Source organism: Palaemon carinicauda, chromosome 31 (assembly GCF_036898095.1).
Source record: "Palaemon carinicauda isolate YSFRI2023 chromosome 31, ASM3689809v2, whole genome shotgun sequence".
NCBI lineage: Eukaryota > Metazoa > Arthropoda > Malacostraca > Decapoda > Palaemonidae > Palaemon > Palaemon carinicauda.
In genome coordinates, this window is record NC_090755.1 from 1,417,561 (window position 1) to 1,439,030 (window position 21,470).

Genomic DNA, 21,470 nt, shown 5'->3' on the forward strand with positions numbered 1-21,470 from the left:
CAGGACTTAGTAATGTGTTAACCTTAATTTTTTCTCAATTTTAAAACCCTGTAATTTTTGTACTGCACTGCTAGTGGTCTGGCTATGGTTACAGTATTAACATTTTTGAAGCTTTATATTAACTCAGTTTACTTCTGACATTGAATTATTTTTGTTCTTATTGATTATTCTATTTGCATGCTTAAGTCTGATATCTGTGTGTTTGTAAAGTATGTTTTTTTTTTCTTTAAATTTCCAGCGAATTTCCCTTGGCCATGAGCATTGAGGGTATTTAAAGTTTCGGTCTTTGGTCTTCTCTATCCTTTATGGGAATTTGATGGAACTTGCATTATGTGAAATCTAGCTTTTGTGAGCCATACAGTACATAAAATCAGTCATTTGGCAGAAAAAGAAGATTCCTTTTTCTTAATGAAACATTGTGATAGTATGAAATCACAGGAAATTAAGCGTTTTGCTCAACGACTTTCAACTGACCTTTAGAGAAAGGAATTCCATGATGAATTTTTTCAAGTGTTACACCGTCAGAAAAAATTACTTGCGTAGACATCTTTGGATTGCATAAAGAATTTTATTAAGCTGAAGTCACTACTGTGCTTTTGACTCTTACATTATTTCATTTAAATACAGTAATCAAACAACCTTATGGGTGTTTGTAGGCGATGGGCATTTTATTACTTATACCATATTGTTATTTACTTTGATTAAGTTCAGCTCTTTTTGGATTTTTACTTATTTATTTTAGTTCTAGGTTTCAATCTCTTGAAGACCTTCATTACTCCATTTTGTCAGTCTTTTATGTTTTTTTGATTTTAAATGCTGAATTGATAAGGATATTTTAAGGTGACAGCATAACAGTAGATGGATTGGGACCTTTCATTTAATGTGTGTACATCTGCTCGCAGATAATTCCTACATCCCAATGAGGTATAGTGGATTGATGCAAGCAGAGAGACGTCCTTCCAGTTTAAGCAGTGTAACCAATAAACGGCTGCGTAAGCAAATTGTCTTTGAGGTTTGTATGTTATGTTTTGTTTTATGCACAGTTTTCCTAAGTTTAGAGCGGGCTTTTTATGTCTTGTGTTATGCACTATGTAACTGCTTATTTTGTTTAAATTTTCTAATCACAGTTAGTGAGATCTTGAAAGTGGGACCTAAAGCAGTCACAGGTATGTTCCAAGTACTCTGCCTTTATATTTTTAGTACTGGTAATATGGTACTTATTAGTGACACTTCCACAAAGTAAAGTAAGTATTGTAAGGTATTACTAGTTGAGGTCTGCAAAGTCTATATCATAATCTTTATTAGTAATGATATTTTGGATGATTAAGAAGTGAAATATGTTTTGGTCAATATGTATCCATGGTAAGTTTATGATGAATAGTGAAATATCTCGAGACACACACTTATGTACTAACTGCTTATAAAGGTTATTTGAATTTTTTCAAACCTTAAATCTCTTTTCCATGGAGGAAGGTTGAAGAATTATTAGCTTATGAAAAGCAATGTAAAAACAACTCGTAGTATCCACTGGCATTATCCGTTTTGATATAATGTTTCCCCATTGAGGCATAACTGTAGTAGGGTTGGTTGAGGTATTATGTATGAGTCAAGAATGATATTAGAAAGCAGCAAATTTAAGGATATTCATAATTTGTTATACTCTTCATGTATACATTTTTTCAATTGCTTAACTAATTAATACAGTTTTATAATGTAAAAGTACATTTCTGGAGTTCAAAATGGTCTAATTATTGGGAAGGGAATGTCACAAGTCTTATACTTTATAAGTTTAACCATCCTCTTGACGTATTTTGTTTCAAAAGTAGCTAGAAATTATTTAATGTTTTTGCATTTACAATATACAATGATATTGGAGTTGAATTCAGTTATATGATAGTTTTACGTAGACAGCTAATGAAAAATCATAACTATCAAAATTTAGGATAGTGAATTTTCTGTCAAATTAAGAAAATAAGAATACATTTGATTAGGTGAATTAGATATCTACAATTTTGCGTGATTTTTATTCCTGAAATTACTGTATATTGAAGGGGGGTTGAAAAATCAGACCTTTATAGTTAAAACTTTGGATCATATTGGGAGGCTATTGAAAATTTCTCGGGTTTAAGCAAGTATAGTATGATATGATAACTAGAAAAACTTAACCCATTGTGCTAATATGATGCCTTTATCCCATACAGTCTACTATTCATATAATGAATAATTTATATTATTTGATTAGAGCATTTATGCAAGAAGGATTTTTCCTAACAACGTATAACATTATTACAGGTGTTGTGTGGCATCCCATCAGTCTGAAGTACCTTTGCTTTTTTTTTCTCTCTCTCCTACCCATTTGATTTCTTTCCACTCGGCTGTCCAGCTTAACCTTTTCTTGCTTCAACTTTTATCTCCTTTGTAAGACTTCCTACTGGTATTTTTTTTTATTATAAGAAGCTATAAATGTGACTTGCTCATGTCTTTCAAGTACAGTATAATACTGTACCAAAATATTTCCTGGATTAGGGCCTTTTTGTTATGGTATGGATAAGTTAATGGTGCTAATAACATTGAGCTTGGGTCTGCAGAAGGAATCGGAAATGAAACTTCTTGGGTCATTTAGGAGAGAGAATTTTAAATGAACATGGTTAACTTAGTTATTAAGTAAGTATCGTATCTCGATATGCTGTAATGGAATTGAGACATTATTGAAGTATTGTATCTTGTTACTGTATACTGGAATGTAATTAGATCTATAATCTGGAACTCCTTAGGGAAATAAACTAGAATTTAATTACTTGAATGTACAATATGCTATTAATAATTTTATACAAATCTAAAGTTGGATGTGATCTAGAAGGATTTTTGTTATGCTTTAGCGTAGTGTTGTGATAGTGAGCTTGGCAGTGAAAGTTTTTTGTATCTATAATGATATAGAGATAAACCAATCTAAATAATTATGATAGATAATTTATATTTGTGTACTGTAGGTTAAGAAGTAATAAAATGGCTAAATTGTTCTAATTACAAAAATAAAAGGCCACTTTGTACCAGGGGGGGGGTATACAACTTTGAATGGTTGCATGGTGGCATTATTGCAATCTTCATTGATATTAGGTAATGTAGAGGATATTGATTTTGGTTTCACCTTTATAGTATTTCTTTACTTTTAAAATTCCTTTTCCCTATCCTTCTGACTTTTAACTATTTTTCCACCAATGCATAGATGTGTTGAGATTAGTTTTGTGTTTTTGCTTATATTTGACATTTGTTCCTATGTATATAAAACTTTCCTCCTTTTTAGATAGGGATATATTTGTAGTGGCAATGGAATGGCCATTTAATCGTCAAGAAGGTAATTTTGAAACGACAGGTGACGCGAGGTGAAACCCCTCCCGCCCACCTGTTGTAGAATAGAAACTTTTGGTTTTGGCTGCAAGTGGGCACAGATGTACCATTGCGCTCTCTCAATTGAGATACTACAGCTAGATAGTTATTGAGTGTCTTTTCATTTGCCAGACAGTACTACATTGGATTTCTCTCTCTGGTTAGGGCTCATTTTGTCTTTGTTTGCACATACACCGAGTAGTGTGTCCTATTCTTTTCACATTCTCCTGTCCTCATACACCTAACAACACTGAGGTTACCAACAATTCTTTTTCGTTCAAGGGGTTAACTACTGCACTGTAATTGTTCAGTGGCTACTTTCCTCTTGGTAAGGGTAGAAAAGACTAAAGCTATGATAAGCAGCTCTTCTATGAGGAGGACACTCCAAAATCAAACCATTGTTCTTTGGTCTTTGGTAGTGCCATAGCCTCTGTACCATGGTCTTCCATTGTCTTAGAGTTCTCTTGCTTGAGGGTACATTCGCTAGGCTATTTTTCCCTGTTGCAGACCTTGGGCTTATAGCATCTTGCTTTTCCAATAAGGGTTATAACTTAGCTTGTACATACATACATATACCAAGGCACTTCCCCCAATTTTGAGGGGTAGCCGACATCAAACAAATTAAACAGAAAAGGGGACACTCCTCTCTGCGTTCCTCCCAGCCTGACAAGGGACTCAACCGAGTTCGGCTGGTAATAATTCGTTTGTGATAAAGCATTGTTTTTCTTGTTTTTATTTCATGAGCGCTCCTGCGTGTAAGCAAAAGTTCACCAAAAAGTAAGCATGTGATGATGTGAACTTTGTTCCTATTAGAATAGAAACCTGTAAAACCCTGTGTTGTGTATCTTTATGAAGGGGTGACTGTAAGCAGCCTTGAGTTATTCTTGCTCTTCTGATCAGTGTTACTCGTCTTGCTTTGTTGGTGCCTCGGGCGGAGGTTATACATTTCGGATTGAGTGTTACTTTACCTGCATGCCCGATAATGTAAATTCTTTGTCTGGTGGGTACTCCTAGTGCAGTTTTTTTCCAGAAGGTAATCCCTATGTAGTGCAGCGTGTGTTCCCAGTATAGTGGTTTGTGTTGCGGTACAGGAAGCTCTTGTAGCTTCCTCCTCGGAGGGACCATGACTTGTCTGTGAAGGCATAATGATTTGGATATTTTCTCCCTCTTTTACACCATTCGTTGCATATTTCTTCCTTGAGAAGATGTGAAAAATAAACTGTAGTCACGTGACGGCTTTTCGTTAAAAGTTTCTTAAGATGAAGTAATCGTTCTCCTTTGGGAAGAAGTGATTATACTTGCCTGTTAACTGGTACCTTCAGGGTCAGTTAAGTGAGCCTGAGCCGGTGTTATAATTACCATTGTGGCATGGGGCACTGGGAGCAGATTAGCAGCCCTACTTCCTGTTAAGACCAAACAGGAGCAATGGAGCCTAGTGGAGGTTGGGAATGAATATGCTAGCCATTCTCATTCATATTGAAATATGCAGAATTGTTTCTTACCCTGGTGTGGGCTCTTTGCCGTATGGAACTTGCCCATGGACCTGTACCTTCAGGGTCATGTAGTAATTGTGAGCCTAATGTTACAGCGTCTGCAGTTTTGAGAGTTGTAGCGAGATGCTCTAACCAAACCATACGGTAGGCTAGTAGGGATGTCATTCACTCTAACCCCTCCATTCAGATTTTGAGCTCGCACATCAGCCTGCACCTTCGCGATCTTTAGCGATCGGGATTCTGGTGTTACTGCCACTGTTGTTTCATCAGTTGGAGGTGATCTCCATCACCGTATGGTAGACTGATAGGGGTATCTTTTATACTACTCCTCTTGCCTTTGGGGAGCATAGCCAATGGAGGGCACAAGTCAACTGATAACTGTAGGGCTGGTTAACGATTGTGAGCTATGGGTAACAGTGACCGCTGTTCACCGTTGAGATGCTACAGAGTTTTCTCATTGACTGGTACCTTTTGAGGATGTTCAGCAAGGTGAGACCGGTGCAGGAGTAACTGCTGTTTACACCGATATCAGTCCAGGAAGGTCAGTCGTAACAAGTCCCATAGGTGTTAACAGCTCGCCTCTTTCGGGGTAGGTGGGCGGCTGGTACCGAGACCAGGATAGCTTGACTACCCCAATAGCCAGGCTGGCCAATATTGCAAGGCCCTGTGACTACTGCATATAGCAGCTCTGGTTGGCTGGCTTGACTAGCCTGGTAGCCAATCTGACAAGAGATCCACAGCCCTATGCTGGGGCCTTATTGGTTGGTTGTGTATACTTTCCATTGGACTAATGTTAAAGGAGCTTCGGTGCTATCTTTTACCTTTTATACCTGGTCGGATAAGAGCTGCACCCTTCACTTATGGATACTTGGTATCTTGAGTTAAGAAGATGGCACCTCTCGAGGATTTTGCTCGCTTGCTAGCCGTCACCGGCCATGAATCAGTGGTTAAGGACACCTCCATGATCAAGAGAAGGAAGGTTACATGGTACCTCTTTTCTTTCACTAAGTACTTCTGTAATTTCAAAAGAGAAGAAACCACTACTCGGTACCAATTCTGCCCACTGGCACACTTTGGACTTGGCTGAGCCGGTCAGTGACTGGTCCCACCTTTGGGCTTCCGTGCTGAGCCAATCACAGATTACTTGTTCACCAGAGAAAAGGTACACAGTTCTGCTCTTACTCTGGCACCAGGAATTGTTTCCTAGACATGGAATAAAGTGATTCATGCACCAATTCACTGCCTCCAGTTTATAAGAACCAAGTCCATTCGGATATGAGAGTTCGTATTTTGTGGCGATGAAACAAACCCAGAACAGATTCACTAGCACATAATTTCTGGCCTTGAGGTACCTTCAACTAATTAAATGGTCAAGCATGATAGCACCTTTTGGGCATACACAGTTGCTCTAAGGAGAGGATAGGTGCTGGATGTCTTGTCTACCTTCATAAGGGTGATACTGAGGTAGTGCTGGGAGTGGATGCTGTGTATCAATACTCCATTCATGGTTCAGTAGCCTTCAAGGGCTCGGGTCTTTTAAGACAGACCACAGCCAGCCTTGCCAATTGGTTTGAGAAATATCCTGGCCTTCTCCAAATCCCAGCAATGACCACCAGCAATTTCATACTCCAGAAAGGGTTGGACCCTTCTCTACCTACTGTTGCCCCTCCCAGTCTCAGTCCAGGAAAGGTGTTGGGAGAAAGGAGGGGGGGATGTATGTCTCCCTACTATCAGTAGAGGGATACTTTTCCTTGAGTTGGATGTGAGTGAACACTTAATTTTATTGGCCAGATGATGGTGAGCGTGCCATGAATAGGGGGAGTGTCTTTGCCCCGAAGATCTGCTCTCCATTAATAGGAGGGAGTAACGGAACTCTCCCTCTTAGCGATTCCTTTGGATTTCGTCTTGTGGAGTTTGAACCTGGTGTGAAAACTACCGCTTTCGCACCAGTTGCAAATGCCGGTCCCACACTCACTAATGACCAGCTCCATAGGCTAGGTAAGGGTAGAGTATATGCTTCCCTTATAGCTACCCTCTTCCTCTGTGAGGGAGTGACCACGTTCACTGGACTGTGAGCCCAGTATGGACAATACCTGTAACATACTGGTAGCAGGTAAGTCTCTCCAGGGATTGAGTACTCGCACCATCCAGGTAGCGGAACGTGTTCGTCCACCTTTGTGGTCCCTTCTGTGCGACACACTGGTGTGGCCCTAAGTCTAGTAGTGTCTTTTTTGCTAGCTGTAGGGTAGATCACGAGAAATTCTTTCACAATGAGGAATGTAGAGAAAGTCTCTCCAGCCAGAGCACGTTTCAGCTGATCTGAGTGTTTTGCTTGCCTCTACCAAAGATGCACCTCAGTAGAGTTTGGATCCCTTTTTCTTGAGGGAACAATCTGTGAGCAATGTCCAAGGAGGAGCTTCAAGCTGTCTTGCCTGTCATGGGGTGGAATAAGTCCTCATCCACTGGGCAGTGGTGCACATGCTTACTGCTAATGTGAGGAGAGCATCATAGGCATCATTTCCTCAACATTATCTCTCTTGTGTACATCAGCAAGAGAGTAGGAGAGTTTCAGGCTTTTTGTTAAGTCAAGATTGTCACCTTTGTCATCTCGGACTGAGGAAGACCTAATACCAGTCAGTGTTCGGAATCATGTCAATCCCATATCTCCGTGTAAGTTGACGTGAAGTTGAGTTGCCCGTTGTCACGGTGGGGCACTGCAGTGCCATTTGAGGAAGATTTGGCCCACGTGTGAGTGTCACTGCCTTCTCATTAGCCCCAGCGGGAACAAGAAGGAAATCCCAGGACACTGTTTCTACTGGCTTGGTGAGGTTGTTTGCTTGCAGATGTGACTTTGGTCATTGTGTACCTTTGCCGTCTTGTGTAAGAACTAGCTCGCCTAGCCTTGTGAGTAGCTGTCTGGTTTACTTGTTGGCGTACCTAGGGGTGAAGCTGTCATACGACCTTTGCCTCTTTTTATCATACAGACATTACCCACAGACCCTTGGACCCCTGTTCCTAGGGTCCTGAGGGGCTGCTCAATAGTTGTGTAGCACTCCCAACTCCCTCATTTAAATTAGTATGCATCCTGTCTAAGGTAATGAGTTCGACGTAAGTCTCGAGAAGTGGGGTAAATGGTTCTGGGGGACTTCCTCCCATCAATAAGTTTCTCCCTATTTTAAAGGAAGAAAGGTTTGCATATGCTTGGTAATAAATAACAAATATTAAAAGTAATTTGTATTTTACCTACCTATACAAACCTGATTCCTTTGAATTGGATTTCCTATCACAAATACCCTTCCCAGTCATAAGCCCAAGGGTAAAAGTGGCTGCTCTGTGACAAGTAGGTGTGCGGTGCTTCCCCTTTGCGCCACCTTTCATTAACTATCTATTCAGTGATTCAATAGCCTTTCCAGTGCTACTAAAGATATTTCCCTATTTTAAAGGTCTTGGGGATTGTATAGCTAGGAAAAGTAAAAGTTATTTTAAATTTTGTTATATTTCAGTGACAGGCTGAAAGCAGTGTTTTCAAGAATACTTATACATCATATCCTTCAGTGTTGTTACGGGCTGCATTGTACCTTTTATATGTGGATATGTATATCTCAAGTAACAGTTAGCTGCTGCTTGTTACAATATTATTTTTATTGCTACGCTACTAGCAATAACCCTAGTTGGAAAGACAGATTGCTACAAGCCCAAGAGCTCCATTAGGGAAAGCAGCCAAGTGGGTAAAGGAAATAGCAAATAAACTTCTGTATATATGAGTAATAAATAAAAATATATAAAATATTTTAAGATTAGTAACATTAAAACAGATCAGTCTTATATAAACTATAGAACAAGGCTTATGTTAACCTGTTCAACTAAATAGAATTTAACAAAAAGTTTGAACTAAAGTTCCACCGATTCCACTGCCAGATTGGGATCCTTCCCCAATTTGGTCACAGTTGTGAAAACACAATAAAATACTGTACAATAATTTGTCTTATGATGGAGAAGGCATAACTGTTAGAATTAACTGCATGCTCAGTACTGAATGATGGTAGCAGAGATTAATGTCCAGATCAGAAATATGGAATTTAATGGACTGTAAGTTTCTATCCAATAAATTGAGATAAGAGTTGACAGCTGAACACCAGACAGAAGAACATTACTCAAGGCTAGGTAGAATGAAAATTGAAACATTTATTGAGGTTAGACTGGTTACTAAAAACCCGAGACTTCTCAGTAACCCCACTTTTTTTTTTGTGATATTGAACAAGAAACTTGACAATGTGCTTTGCAAAAGTAAATGCAATCAAGAATCACACCTAAATTTTTTTGAATAAATAGTATATAGTTAAGGATTGTCAATGCCAATATCTGGGATCTGAATGTTGAGGAGCCAATGCCCTTGACCTACTTACAGTCATACTTTTAGTTATGTAAGGGTTTAACTTCATGCCCTATAATTTGCACCATGAACTAATTCTAGCTAGGTCTCTATTAAGGGAATCACCAACCATAAATCTACATTCATGAGTTGGAACTGATGTAAAAACAATAGTATCATCTGTGTTTGCAACAAGGCTGTTTTTTTAGATCAAACCACGTGTATGAAACAAAAATAATGGGCCGAGAACTACAATATCACCCGCGTTTTTCATTTCTTTGCTTAATCTTGTGTAAACAAAGGTTTTACCATTGAGTTAGTGGTATTCCTCTTAGATATTTTGTATAAGTATGGTATTCCTCTTAGATATTTTGTATAAGGTCCATACTTCAAACCTTTTTTGTATTTATTGTCATGAATAGTGTTGATGCAAGAAGTATAACTTGGTATACTTAGATTTGTATCGAGGTGTGGGATTGTTGTTTAGTCAACTGCAATTAGTACAAATAAAAAAAAAGATACAGCTTCTCAGCGTGGACAGAATATTCCAGGCTAAAAATACTGTAGGCTTGATTTCCAGTAGTGTTACTCCATATTCTAATTTCATTTGAGGAAGTTGTATGTGGAAATAATGAAAGCTAACAACTAATGAATTGTCACTTAAGAGTCATTTCTTTGCTTGAGTATCTGAGTCAAATAATCTTGCCTTTGAAAGAAGATTAAAAAAAAAATCACTGACTGTAGAAACATCCTTTTAGGTGCAGTACTATTATCATAACCCTTTCTCCGAAATAGGGGTTCTGGAAGCTGGAAGACATTGCGATGAAGAAATTACATCTTTTAGCAAAGTTGGCTTAGAAGTCTTTGCCTTTCATAATGCAATACCATAGAAGACAGAATTGCCTAATTGTACAATTCAGTCTCGTCAGGATAGAAACTTGAAGTTTTGGTAGTACATGTGCATCTTTTATGTTTCAATGGATCACAACTTATGGAATTATTTTCATTTTATGAAGATATTAAGTTTGTCTATTAACTTCTCTAGTAAGTATTTTCTTACTTTTTATGTACGGAAATTTTCCCCTTGTTAATTCCTTTTGTGCTAGCTTTATGGACTGCAGAATTTTAACCATATGGGTTAGTGATGTGTGTTGGTAAATAACAGAGCATGTAAATTTATTCTGAAGTTTGTGGTTGGTTGTTATTAGTCTTATCAGAAGATTTAAGGCATACCTAAAACCAAGTTTTATAAGGTATGGTGTAAATTGGCTAAAACACGTTTGATTTTCTAGGGAAGGAATTTATAGCTTTTAGTTCCTCGGTGATTCTAAGTTTTCTTCTAATCAGTCGGTAAATTATCTAGTAATTCTCCTAAGGATCTGGGAGGAAGCTAGGAGGAAAGTTAATGGCAGTCCAGATCAGTTAAAGGCACCAATACTGTAACAGTTGGCATATTGAGTACATTACTGAGAATGCAAATAATCTAGTTACCTCTTAAACAGTAAGGGGAGCAATGCATTAAGGGAAGTATGAATAGAGATTGCAGTGACAGGAAAAGCGAACTATATTTTTTGAGTACTGTTCATTCAAGTTAGTGTCAGATTCTCCTTTGTGAAAAACTTTCATTGAAAAGACATCTGATGCCATTGACATGCTGCAGTTTAAGTTGCTAAACATGTATTGACTAACAGGTGGAGAAGTGTCTGAGATAGAAATATCAAATTGATCTTTGCATAAAGATTTTTTTTTTTTAAATACAGGCAAGATTCCCTCATGTTTCTTTTTACTCTATAAGTCTTTGTGATAGTCCTTCACTTCAAGATTAATTACATTAGTAAAGGCATGTTGAAGATTATTATTATGTCTGCTGAATAATTTGTTGTTATGAGTTTAACACAGGCAGGTACCGATGAATAATTGTAAAACGTAATAAGTTAGTGGTGTTGTTTATGGATATGTATCCAACTTTCAGATGATTTTTGTATTCGATACTCAATCATTTCCTGTACACATTTGTATGACAAGCTGTGTGAACATATATGATTGTCTTCAGGTGTCTAAAAGAGGTTGATCCTTTAGTAGTCTTGGTCTCTTTGTAACAGTTAACAGTCTTTAAGCATTTTTCGTGTCAACATGCAGAATAACCTTTAAAATTCTTTTGCCTTATTTTCACTCTGCTTAACCAGTAATTAATTTGTAACCTGAAAATATCCCTTTTTGGCATTTAACTTACAAGTGTCATTGTTTGCTGATACTGTATTCTAACAGCTAAAAAATTCACTGTATGCTAGATATGTATTGGAATTATGAAAGTTGCCTTTTTTTTTTTCTTTTTCATTATTTGAAGTTCATCTTCAAGAGTTGATTTGTTTTAGTGAAAGGTAATGTATGCATTTTCGCAGTCATAATATCCAGCAATGATTATGTCCATAATTATTGATAACTTTATACTAATCATTTTCAGCCCAGTAGCTCAATAAGCTATTGAAAAACTTTCCTTTCTATGAAATTGAAATGAAGTTCAGTTTGGCTTAACCTATTAATCTTACAATTTTATTTCCATATAAAGGCTGCCATATATTTATATATTAATTATTTTTATGGGGTTACTAAGGTATCTATAACATTCACGAGTTGAATTCATCTTTACAGATTGGGAGTTCCTCTATGCATAATGTTTCATATATTATTCGCTACAGATGGATAGTCTCTCTTTACTTATATTTATCATTGATAGGCTACATAGATTGAGATAAAGAAAGCATAAGCCAGTTTTTTTTTTTTTCAATCATAACATATTGCTTGAGTAATCTTACAAAAGAAATTCTGGTACTATCCAAGATGCTGTATAGCAAAACACGGATGGAAATTCCTAAATCCATTCTATATAGGTAAGCGAGAAATTAATGTGTTATTCATTTGGAAATATGACAGATGGGATTATAATTGATATGCAATCAGGGAAATCAGAAGGAAAAAAATAGATTTTTTTTCTATGAGTTTATTTGCATTGGTTATGTTAGTATATGTAATAGATTTAGCTCCATGGGATAGTTATCAAGATATGATGTAAATAAGGAGTTATTTAGAGAATATCACTAAAAATTTGTTTTTAATATATATATATATATATATATATATATATATATATATATATATATATATATATATATATATATATATACATACACATACATACATACATACACACACACACACGTACGTACATATATATACATACCAAGGTACTTCCCGCAATTTTTTTTGGGGAGTAGCCAACATCAAACTCGCCATTTTTTATGTTTTGGTGTAAATGATCTATTATATTTGAACCTGGAGGCATTTGCAAGGGGTGGGATAAGAATTTCGTTTGGCTGTGGGAGGGAAGGTGGATAGTAAGTTCGTTTGTGCACCTTTTTAAGCTACTTTCTTAATTTTCTTCTCCCACTTAGTTATTTACTTTGGTATTATTTAGTTTGCCGCATATAAGTGAGGTTACGGATGGGGAATTTACAGATTAGGGGAGTGGCCTTTATTTCTACTCTTCAGTATCAGAAATGGATCTGGGTTGAACACCAACCTAAAGCAATTATAGTGTAATCTGTAGAGTAATGATTTCTCCAGAGAAATTTCATATTTAGAAGGAAAGTACACAAATGGGTAGGAAAACAGGAGGTAGATTTTAAGGTTTTGTTTTGTGGGTTATAAGATGGTTAAAAACCTTCTTGAATAAGCAAAGCATATCCTTGATACTTTACCTTGATAAAGATTTTGTCTCCTTCACACAAGTTTAGATTGATGAGCTGTTTGACATAGTGTAACCAGGGGACATGAATGGCTTTCTAGGGTTAAAACATCAAGTGTAAATTGCATAAGATATGCATTTTTGTTTACCAAAACACACACAAAATGCAAGTACACAAGTTGATGAAATGTATTTGCTGAAGGTTTTATTTGTGTGGCAACAAATTGCTGTATTATTAAATTCTCAATATCCAAGTAGGATTTATAATTGTTCTATAACATGCATCCATTTAATCTCATTTGGAGCTGATTTTACCCAACAAACTAACATGTAGCTTTACCTTTATATTACACCAAATTCAAGTTGATAGAATGAAGAACTTCCAGTGTTTATACTGATAGATTTTTTTGTCTTTACTATAAGCAAAGAATTCTATTTGTGCATTTTATATTTATTCTAATTAAATTTCTTTTACATAGAATTTTCTGGGACTGTTCTTTTTAAAAGTATTCTCTTTCCAGATTGGTGAGACTATACATTCTGGTCCAACACATCTAGTACAGAAAGATATCAAGAATGAAAAAGTAGGACCTGCAAGTAATTGTGTCCTCCCAGGTGACACTCTGGAAAGTGCTTGTGCCCTTCCCGAAAGCAATTGCCCAGCAGACATTCCCTCCACACGCTGCTCCTCCTCTCGGTTGTCGTCAACACCTGTTTACCGTAAAGGCTCGGTTCCTCGCAAGCCATCATCATCAGTGGGTGCTGCGGCTTTGCCTCGTTTGTCGCAGTCTAAATGTAAAGTTGGTGACACCGTTGAACCTAAAGCACCTCTGCTCACAGTCCAAGTACCTGAAGCTGTTGTGCCCAAAGCTAAAGTGTTTATTCATGATGCTCTGGCTGTTCCTCAAGCTTCAGTAAGTGAAGCTACTATTCCTGATGTCACAGTTAGTGAAGCTGCTCTGCCAGAAGTAACGTTGGATGAGGCTGCTTTACCCGATGTTCCTGTAACCAAAGCTGTCTCTAAAGCAACTTTTTTTAATGTAGCCACAAAAGTCAAGCAAGAAAAAGAAACACCATGTGCTTTTAAACCATTTATTAAACAAGAACCGCCTAATTTTGTCGAGTCTGTTATAGATGATTATTCGTTAGATGTGACTCTCTCTCCTGTAGTTGATCCAATTCAGGTGAAAAAAGAAAACATAGAAATGGTTAGACTTATTCAAGAAGTAGACAGTAGAATTGACTCCTTTTGTCACAAGAGGAGCAGTCGAACCTCCAAACGATTTGGTAGCTCAGAAATTGAAGAAATAGAAATCAAAACTGAACAAATGTCTAGAGCTAAACGGTGTACCAGAACTCGCAAAAGTAGTTGTCGCTCTGACAAATCTGAGTCTGAAACTTCAGATTCACGCAGTGTACTTGAAGATCCATTGTGTCTTGATATGGTTGATAAAACTGCAAAGCGTGGTAAGCCTAAAAATGGAGAACCTATTTTAGAGGAAGCAGCAGCTCACACAAATAAGTACAATGGTGATGTTAGTGTGGACTTAGTTAATGGAGCTCATAAAGTTAAAGGTCGAAGAGTTAGTCGGGCTAATAGTGACGAATCTGATTTGAGCTCTTGTTCGAAAACTAATGGTAATGTAGATCATAACAATGATAAAATTGACTTTAGTCTCCTCCTAGAAATATCGGAAGCAGACAGAGAAAAGTTTGAAACTAAGAAGGCAAAAATTAGAAGAAAAACAGCTGATTGGTTATTAATATCAGAAACTGAGCAGTATTATAATGAAAAGGAGGAAATAATGAGAAATAAGAATAAGCCCGATTCCGAGAGTGATAGTGACGAAAGTGACAGCGACTCTAAAAGTGACTGTTCTGATGATAATGAAAATGAAGATGCAAATCCGCCCAGGGGAAGGGGAAAGGGTAAGAGAAAACAGTCTGGCTGTGCAGGTGATGATGACCCTAAAGTTAGTGCAAAGAGGATAAAGGAAGATTTAGATTCTAGTAATGTCCGAGGGCGGCCTATTGGGAGTAGAACTCGAAAAACACGTTATGATTTAACAATGTTGAATGATGACGAAGATGACGATGATGAAAACTTCTTTGGTTTTCCTGTTAGTACAACTATTCCACCGTCAACCGAGAGCTGCTCCTTAACTAGTAGCTCCCTATGTCAATCAAGGAGCAAAGGGAAAGGAACAACAAAGGGCCCGGCAGAATCATCATCATCTAGCGGAAAGGCAGGAAAAAAACGTCTTTCAGATGCAGAGAGGTTTCTTAGGGATAATAGAGAGTATTATCATTTTCAAGAAACCAAGGAAAGATTGAGGAGGTCAACATCATCGTCATCTGGTGATAAAGAAAAAGTAGGTAATGGTGATGACACGAGTTGCCACGTAGAAAAGCGTTCGGAAAAGAAGGAGGAATCAAAAGTGAAAGAGACCAGTGTGGTGTCAAGGAAACGGCCTTCTCTTGACATGGCAAGGAGAGTGACTCGAAGAACAGGAGGAAGTTTAGATTTGGAATGTGAAGGGGATGTGAAAGGTGATAAGAAAGTTGTAATTAAAGAGGAAAAAGATTTAAAGATGGAGGGAAGAAATGCTACCAGAAGTGAGAGAAGAGATGGTTATAGGTTTGAGAGAAGGGTTGAAGTTAAAGCTGAAAGAATTGATGAACCAAGAAAAGAAGGGATGAGGTCTGAAAGGAGATGTGAAAAAATTTATTCGTGTTGTGATAAAAAGGATGCAACAAAAGTAGAAAAATGTGATAAGGAGAAATTGAAGGATGAGAAGGAAAAACTAAAAGAAAATAAGAAATCCAAAGAGGTGGTAATTGAAAAAGGTGTCAAAGAAGATCATAAAGGAAAAGTAGATGATAAAAAAGAAAAAGTAATTGATAGAAAAGAGAAAACTGATGACAAAAAGGAAAGGGTAGAAGATAAAAAGGAAAAAATAGAAGATAAAAAGGAAAAGGTTTTAGATAAAAAAGAAAAGGTAGTGGAAAAAACTGAAAAAGTAGAGGATAAAAGGGGAAAAGTGGAGGACAAAAGAGATAAAGTGGAGGACAAAAGAGATAAAGTGGAGGACAAAAGAGATAAAGTGGAGGACAAAAAAGATAAAGTGGAGGACAAAAAAGATAAAGTGGAGGACAAAAAAGATAAAGTAGAGGACAAAAGAGATAAAGTGGAGGATAAAAGAGATAAAGTGGAGGACAAAAGAGATAAAGTGGAGGACAAAAGAGATAAAGTGGAGGATAGAAAAGATAAAGTGGAGGATAGAAAAGATAAAGTAGAGGATAAAAAAGATAAAGTGGAGGACAAAAAAGATAAAGTGGACAACAAAAAGGAAAAAGTGGAGGACAAAAAGGAAAAAGTGGAGGACAAAAAGGAAAAGGTAGAGGACAAAACAGGAAAAGTAGATGGTAAAAAGGAAAATGTGGAGGACAAAAAAGAAAAAGTAGGGGACAAAAAAGAAAAAGTGGATGAGAAAAAGGAAAAAGTTGAGGGTAAAAAAGATAAAATAGACAGTAATAAAAAAATAGAAGATAAAATAGAGAAAGTTGAAGACAAAAGAGAAAAGCTGAAAGACAAAAAAGAAAGTGAAGAAAACGTGATAAGAGATGAGAGAAAAAAGGAAGTCACAGAGGAGGAAAAAGTTGAGGATGTTAATAAGAAAAAGGAATTAAAAGATGAAAATAAAAATGGATTAAAGGATAAAGAAATTGGTGAATTGCTAGACCAGAAACTGAGTGTGAAAAGTGATACTCAAATACTGAGGCGTGGGGTTGGGGTTGGGAAGTGCATTGTAAAAACTGAAAAAGACAGTATAAAAACTAGTGAAATTAGTGATAGTTTTGAATCCAGTTTAAACAATAAAGTGAAAAGTGATGATATAGAAAGTAGAGAGAAATTAGAAGTTAGGGAAAAGGTTACTAATGCAGGGTATGGTAATACTTTAGATGAACTCTATTTTTCTTTTGAAGGTGTACCTGAGAATGAGTGTTGGTATCAGACTTATCAGAGGTTTATTGATGGTATAGCTGTAAATGAGTTTGTTTATGATGAAGATCCTTTAAAGTTTATATTACCTTACGAAATGCCAAAGGAATATATACGAGACTTTATAAGCCTGAAAAAAGGGTTATTTTGTAAGAAAAAGAATGATCTCGCTGACCTCGTGAGAAAATCTCCGCGGTGTCATGCCTCTACCCTTGCGCTGTTTTCAGACATTATTCCTACTAGAAGAGGCAAGGGGTCAAAAGGCGTGAAATCTGTTCCTGTGAAAGTAGAAGAAATTTCTTCGGATGGCACAAGTACTCCGGGAGCAGACTCTATAAGAATGCCACCTCATGAGTGCTTTGAGTCTGTTGAAGAGTTAGCCATCCTTGCTTTGCACTTGGATCATGTCATTAAGACTGAGCTAGATGGGGAAGAGGCTTCCTTGTGTATTCCAGTGCTTAAGGACATGAAAGATACTGACGAAACAGACTTGCGAAAGACTCCACCAAAAAAGAGGGGGAAAAAGAGGCGGTTATTAGCCAGTTCAAAATCTAGTAAAGGTGTAGAAAATGTTGTGAAAGAGATGAAAATGTTTGAGAGTCCATTTGCTCATGAGGTAGACCCAGCTTTTATTGCAGGGTTAAGTGATGATGTTAGAGACTTGGTTCCTGAAAACATTCTATCTCGGGCAGCAGTGGAAGTCATAGAAGATTCCAACCAGTGTCTGTGTAACGATCGTCCCTCTTGTGAAGACTTCTCTAGTGCAGATGAAAATACTGAGGCTAGTTCTGAATGTGTATCTTTGTGTGATTCAGAAACTATTGATAGTTCTACTGCGAGTGAACCTAAACCAGTGCGTAGTAATAAGAAACGAAGAAAGAATTTGACTGGTTGGCCGAAGGCACAAAAAAAGAAGAAAGCTGTTGCCTCTCATACCTCTGACGATAATGATAGTGCGTTTGGGTATGATGATAGTGAACCAAAGAGAAGAGGGTGCAGAATAAAACAAGATTTCTGTTTCCTAGAGCAAACTACAGCTCAGAAACTTGCTGCCTTGGCTGCTAATGATCGAAGAGCCTCCCCGCGAAAAAAGGCTTCAGTGTTGTATATGGACACTTGGCCTGTTAGATTTCGAACACAAAAATAATGCTTAATTTACTGGTGAAAGTGCGTTGAGTGGTTTGCGTGTTGAAATGAAAGTGTTTATATATATTTATTTTGAAAAGATATGGTATGCTTGATAATTCTTTTTTTGATAAAAGGTCAAACCAGGGAGTCTCAGGACAGCTCTTCTTTAGAAGAATGACTAAAGTATTGTACAATATAAGTACAGCTTTTCATTCTATATATATATATATATATATATGCAGGTTAATGTAAGAATTATTGAAAAAGTTTATAAAACATACAGTATATTTTCAAAGTGCATTTTTTTAATGTATCATTTCCTTATGCAAAATCTTCTGTAGTGAACTTATTAGTTTGACTAATTTATTTTTTATGTAAATGCAGGGTCCGTTTTATTTTTCTCTACATTTTATAAATTATTCGGTAGAATTATCCCGTCTGTTATAAATTCATGATGATCTTTACAAGATTTATTTAATACAATCCACTCCCCAATTTAGGTCCAAAATATTTTTTTCTTTACTTGAAAAAATTTGTATGTTTGCCTTTATAGCTTGGAATGATTGTGTATTTAAGTGAGAAATTCTCACTGAACTTGTAGATTTAATATTGTATCAAAGGTTTATTTAATTTTTCATATGACAGACAGCATTTTTTCTAATGTCTGTTTTGTAGAGTGATCCTGGTAACGTATGTGGAAATATACATTTTGTAAATAAATCTTCTACTCAGAGTAATGGCCAATGATTCATAAATGTGAAATAAAGAAATGTTTGTATATACAACATTAATTTTCCTATACATCATATGTAAAGCTAAAATTAATAATTTCAATGAGTCCTCTCCAATATTTATATGCTTCAAATGTAAGTTTCTCAATAGATTTTTTTTTTTTAAGTTTCATACTAGCCCATCCAGATTTTGTACGTTTATTATATTTTGCCATTTATTTATTAATCTAGTCTGTTTCTGTTGCTCTCTGTAACAGCTCTTGAAATCATGAAACTTTGAATCAACATGTGTTATCAATCTATAAAAATTAGATTGTGTAAAACTGTCATGTGTGGTATAAAGCAAGACCTCTTGTGTGTATATTTGATTTACAGATGCAGAAATTGAAATTGCAAATTAATTTATGAAAAGGGCTATATAGACCAGCCCTGGGGCTTACGAGTGCCAAGATGTAACAAGGAAATCCAAGCCTTTACACTAAGAAGTTAAAATTAGAAGGGGATGGACAGGAAGAAATGAAGCAGAAGGTAGTAAAGAAAATGCTGCAAAGACCCTAAGTAATGCTTACATTACAGTGTGAGGTGGACTGTGATGGCATTATGTACCTTGCTATGAGGAAAATATTGAGGAATTTCTTGGTTTTTCAGATCATGTGATACTCTTTCTTGAGATGAGGATACAAAGAAAAAGCCTTTTAAGTCAGAAGCAGTTTCAGAGGCAGAGGAATCTTTTCTTGGCTACAACATTCTTGATGGTTTGGTGGTTGGGATGACTGTGCTTTGTAAGAAGGCAACTTTCCAGGTCAAAATGGTTAAGATGGGTGTTCAGTCTTGGAGGAATTTATTGCTGAGGGGGACTACAGCCTCCTGAGAGCCAAGGATGATGCCAGGACTGAAAAAGATTCTTTTACAGAGAAGTGGAAACAAGTCTTTTGCCACCAATTGGCAGCAAGCAGCATTCAAGGCATCCTACTGAGACTTGAACCTCAGAGGGCTCAATTGCAGCCCTCCTAGTCTGCCATCATTCTCCCTCAGGAAAGTGGAAGGTGGCAACAACAACCTTTTCAGGCGGACATGCCGGGTCTTTTGGTATTCCTTAAGAGGAAGGGAAAAGTAAGGATTAAGCCTAGGCGAGGCCAAGGTTCTCATCTTTTTAGCAAAGGCACGAATCCCAAAGAATAAATATCTTCAGGTTATGGTCACCTCTGTCGCCTTAGGCGGGGCCGGCCGACTAATGCCCTTTATTAAGAATAGGACTTTGACATTCATACCACTTAATAAGGTAACTTAGGACATCAAAATTCATAGGATTTTTCCCTCTAACCCTGGTTTTGTGACGTCAGGGCGTTTTATCTTGAAAATGAGTGTTTTTCAAATTCTATCTCTTCCCTTGATACTTAATATTAAGACCTGGGATTAATGCCCTATATAGACCTGATGTAGAGCACCAATCAAATAGTTTTTTTAAGTAATTTTTTTTTTTTTTTTTGTTGGTAGATATGAATTTTTTCATTATGGTGAAAAAGTTAACGCTATAATTTGGGGAGGGGGGGGGGCTTAATTTGATTGTTTTATAATGTCTTTCTAAGTTATATACCAAATTTCAATGCTGTATCTTTAAAACTAAGAGGGAGAAGATAGAATTTGAAGGTCAATAAGTACTGTATAGTTTTGAGATATCAGCATTTAAACTTTTTCTTTGTATGTTTACAAAGACAATATTAATAAATCATGGTTTTTGCTGATGTTACACCCCCTTTGACCCACACAGTTGTTCTAGGAAGTATGGACTCGATGCCTTGTGCTTTCCAATCTGACCCAGAACCTTCAAATTTGGATCATCCCATATCTATAGAAGTTTTATGAACTACCATCATTAATTGAGTGTCTGTTAAAGATATTTTTCCAATAGACAATACTAGTCAGTGTGAAAGGAATGGATGGCTTTCCTTAAGGACAGAACTTGTTGCCAGGTAACCCTGGACATCTGGGCTTCACTTCTCGTCCTCCTCTTAAAGGATAGGAAGGCTAAGCCATCAATATTTTTGACATACAAATCTGTTTTGACAGAGCCTCTCATAAAGGCTTTTGATAAAGATTTAGATTTGAACTGTATCCACAAAATTACTTGCTACTTTGCTTAACAATAGCTGTTTTTACCAGTTAACTAATCTTGTGTACTGGGCGGTCAATCAAGAGGGCTTGATTTCTCAACCAAATTGGAAAACTTGTCCTAAAAGAGCAGTTATATCCGCTTTAAGTTCATGAGCAACTAGGATAACTGGTAGCATTCTGCAGGGAGCAGTGGTTTCTCACCCTCACTCCTGATACTGACTTTGGGTCTTCTCTTTCTGCCTAAAAATGAAAAGCCCATTCAAATGCCAGGTCTTCTCTTTCTGGCCAAAAACAAAACCTATTCAGAAGCTGGAACCTCTTAATTTCGGCATTACAGCCTCATGGTAACTTAATCCCATTTGCAGTGTTCTACCTAATGGGAAAGTAGCTTTTCAGGATATCCAGGCCAACCAGCCCTTTTTCTAAAGATGCTATTCTTTGCCTCATTCGCCCTCCTTAAAAAGGCCAATCCACATTCCATTCCTAAAATGCTCGA

At 36.9% G+C, this 21,470-nt stretch overlaps 1 protein-coding gene across 4 annotated transcripts in view; it reads left to right on the plus strand.

Moving 5' to 3' along the window:
• The window catches only part of LOC137624229 (uncharacterized protein PF3D7_1120000-like), a 147,872-nt gene extending 128,966 nt beyond the window's left edge, over positions 1–18,906 (plus strand). For all 4 annotated transcript variants that reach the window (XM_068354735.1, XM_068354734.1, XM_068354736.1 and 1 more), the window contains 2 exons: positions 903–1,012; positions 13,519–18,906. In XM_068354735.1, the coding sequence (XP_068210836.1) occupies positions 903–1,012; positions 13,519–18,147 (4,739 nt within the window). In that variant the 3' untranslated portion in view covers positions 18,148–18,906. The remainder of the gene's footprint in view (positions 1–902; positions 1,013–13,518) is intronic.
• The last annotated feature ends 2,564 nt before the right edge of the window (positions 18,907–21,470 follow it).